Genomic DNA, 3,718 nt, shown 5'->3' on the forward strand with positions numbered 1-3,718 from the left:
CTGACAGAGCACCTACATCGTGTGCTAGGCCAGCAAAGGCCACCAAAAGCTGCAGTGCCTCCTTCTGACTCCCCTCACCCGCGGCCAGGCCCGCATCCCTTTGCCCACCTTGGGCTGACAAAAGCATCTGCGTGGTTCTGCGGGGGCAGAGCAGGCGGCAGCGACCCGACCCACAGGCAAACCCCACCGGTTTCCCTTTCCAGAGGTGCAGGGGGGCAGCTCTTTGCCGACAGGGAGCGGGAACACCGGTGTCCAGGCAGAGTTTGCTCTTCTCCACTGAGCCCAGGGGCTGTGAAGGAGAGATGAAGGCTGTCATCGGGGATCGATTCCAGTCAGTCCGGGAGGATCCCAGATCCAGTGTGTTTCCGGGAGGAATTCGGGGACACCCTTGTTTTAGCTCGCTAAATGAATAAATAAATAAAAGAAAGAAACTGTACTGTTTCCCATTTAACACATCACAAACCAATTCCAGAAAGGAGGTATTTTTTTTTTTAAAGTGTGTTTATTTTGTAATTTTATTTCGGACTGGGAAATTTTTTTTTATTAACCTTGGTCAGTAACAAATTTTGCTTTACTGCAGGAACATTTCTTGTACCTAAGACAACAAAATTTTCTAAATAGGCCTTTTTCATCCCCATAAGCACTCCCCTGTCTGATAAAAACCCTCTCTTTGCAACATGCAGGAAATATAAATACTATAGAGTTCAGCCTTGACACAAACAACTACTTAATACTTAGTCACAGAGCTGTCCTGAGCAAATCAAAATACCTATTTAAAAAGCCAGATTCACATGCATTACGAATCTAATGCAGAAAAAAGAATGAGCACTGATTTTAACAATAACATTGCTTTTAAAAATGAATTCCTAATACTAAAAAGTCACATAGAAATATAAATAGAGTCCTGGAAAGGACAAGTTTCCTTTAAAAATTGACATGAAAAGGTAATAAAGGAAAAATATGTTTCTAAGAAGTAAAAGGTCAGCTTTTAAGCCAGCTTTACTAGAATTGAAGTAAAACCTTGCCGATTCTAAAGGTCGCAGAAGAAAGTTTCTGGAATTTGTGAGGAAATAAGACTCTCAAGCATCTTTAACCTTTTTTCATAACAGCAGATGGAGTTTCTGTAATTTTCACAGTCAGTTTTGAGTAGACTATGGATGTGAAAGGGCTGTTGGGAAACGAGCTTTGTCAAGAAAGCAGCGCAGGGCGAGATTCCTGAGGTCTCAAGCTTTTTATACCGAGTTGTCCCTTTCTGCATTATTTTGTGCTCACACCCTCTCTTTTACCTTGTGCCCTGCTCCCCTGCCTCCTTTGCTTTGCGTACTCTTGCTTTCCCAAGCATCTGCCCCTAAAGTCCACACCCAGGATCCTTGAGTGTAATAATTTGTACCTGTCTCTTTCAACAAAAATCATTGTTCCCAAACCTCTGGCAAAACTGGGTCCAGTCCCACTCCTCTCTCATCTGCTTATCTCTTTGAAAAAGAGGTAAGGCTGGACGGGGTTTTTCTGAGGTTCTCGTGCTCCCACTAACCCCCACATACATCTTGTGCTTGATCACGTTTTGAAAGCTACTGCTCTGGCTAAACGGAATCAATAGCTCTTTGAGGAATCTGTTTTTTTCCAGGCACTTATAAAGAAGTCAGTTGGTTGAAAAAATAAAATGCTGTGGTCTGAGAAAGATTCCTTTCTTAAAAAAAAAAAAAAAAGATAAATTAAACCCCCAAACGCTTGCAAGATATCTAGAGGACAAGCAGTCTACCTACGTAAACTCACACCATGAAGCCAAGAAACAGTTGCTAGACAGGCAGCTTCCAGAGACAAGGCAGGGCACCAAGGTCTCCTTCAGGCCTCTCGGGGTCCCATCAGCTCTTCTGATGTGGCCTCGTCTTTTTCCACCAGGTATGAGATCCCTGCTCCCACAAAGCTGATGTGACAGGACTCGTTAAATGATTTAATCTCCTGGCACTTTCTCCCTGTGGGTGTTACTGTGAGAGGAAACTATTTAAGTATTACATAAATGTTATACTCCCGGGTTACTGATGTCTAGATAACTGGAAGGAACAGCAAGTTTCAACTGCGTGTTACATTTTACAAGACAAAAAATAACGTGTTTCTATTTCGGAGCCTTTTATAAGAAAAGCACAGATTTTTAAATGTCAGACATAAAAAGAATAGTAATTACTTTTTGTCATCAGTCTTGATGTAAACTTTAGTGGGAACAAATGCACTTGGTTAAAAAAAATCTTAGCCACTTTTCTTAAGTGATTACTACCTAAAATTTGTCTAAGTTCTGTCAGTCCCAGGAAGGATAGCGAAAAATAGTTCATCAGAATACCCTAGTTGCTTTATGAGACTGTAATTCTAGATTTTCAAGTATATTAAAAAAATGGCCAATGTCCAAGCCATTCTTCATACTCATAGTCAGCCTGTATTTATGTACTGAACGTTTAGGTATTACTTTTATTCTTTTTAAACCTTTAACTGAGAAGTGATGCACGTATCACCTGTTAATCCTCAGCCCCGATAAATATGCTTCTCCTGTCTTTGCAGGCACAACATTTTTTGAGAATCTAGAGGTCAAGTGGAAATTAATGAACAATCATCAGTATCCTTCCCAGAAACTATACTGCAGAACTTGTTCCAAACCTAGGAGAAACCTGGTCCCTGGTTCAGGGTGTGAGGGAATCTGAAGACCTGGCTGAAAAGGACTTGCAAAGAAAGGAGAGAACGGGAAAAGGCCAGTGAAGGGTGGCCTGGCCTGGAACTGCAAAACGATGGCCCAAACTGGTACTTCAGGGTGACAAAAGGACCTCCGGTTAGGCTGTATTTTGACTGTAAGTCATTGTTGCAATCACTCTATATGAAATAAAGTAATTGTAGGACTGCATAGTAATTGGCCGACTCAAGTGTCAAAACTGAAATGGCCTCCTTCGTTTCCAGGCTGTTATTCTGAAATCTTTTCCTCAGGAAAATAGCCCTGATTTACGTGTACCTCACCAGCAAATCTTTATTCACATAAACAACACCCGCTATCATTTTCTTCTGCTTTTCCTATTCTGTTTGTCTTCCAAATCATAAAAAGTCAACGGACTCTTACTGGCACTAACGGCTGCTGGATCAGTCATGAAAATGCCTGAACTAATAAAAATCCGTAGTATAAAAAAATGAGTAAGATCTAAGAACTCAATTTGGCATATAAGAATTTAGGGCATAATAGAAAATTCTATAAATATAAAATATATCTCTCAGTCTTTTTCCATTGAGACAGTGAGGCATTATGCTAAATCAGGTTTCAGAGACGCTGAGCACATATGAAAGAACTCCTTTCCAGATCAGAAAGTTTTAGTATTAGAGAAAATTAAAAAGGATGGTAAAGCATTTGGTGTAATTAATGTTTTGGGGTTGGTGCCATTGAGTCAGCTGGTTGACTTTCATCTTGACCAGTCATGTTTTCTCCTGTCAGCTCTTTTCCCTTGTTTCCTATAAACTGATTATTCTGAAACTTAGCATAATATATGCACACTAATATCCTCGGCAAGGCAGAGCTTACTAAATTATTAATAGCATTAATATTTTTATGGTGCCCACAGTAATTATCTATCCTCCCTTTTGCGTAGTGCCTCAGAGGTGGTCTGAAGGACAGCTGGACACGCTGTGCCCCGCAGAGCCCACGACACGACGGCCTGGGTCGGGACACGGTAAGGGGAGCGGCGACAGG

General features: G+C 41.3%; 1 protein-coding gene across 1 annotated transcript in view; it reads right to left on the reverse strand.

Annotated features, from left to right (window-relative positions):
- The window catches only part of NCEH1 (neutral cholesterol ester hydrolase 1), a 20,292-nt gene extending 19,976 nt beyond the window's left edge, over window positions 1-316 (reverse strand). Inside the window, exon 1 of the mRNA XM_009333605.1 lies at window positions 17-316. Coding sequence (XP_009331880.1) covers window positions 17-316 — 300 coding nt within the window. The remainder of the gene's footprint in view (window positions 1-16) is intronic.
- Between the last annotated feature and the right edge of the window lie 3,402 nt (window positions 317-3,718).

The sequence above is a fragment of the Pygoscelis adeliae genome, unplaced genomic scaffold, assembly GCF_000699105.1.
Source record: "Pygoscelis adeliae isolate BGI_AS28 unplaced genomic scaffold, ASM69910v1 Scaffold220, whole genome shotgun sequence".
NCBI lineage: Eukaryota > Metazoa > Chordata > Aves > Sphenisciformes > Spheniscidae > Pygoscelis > Pygoscelis adeliae.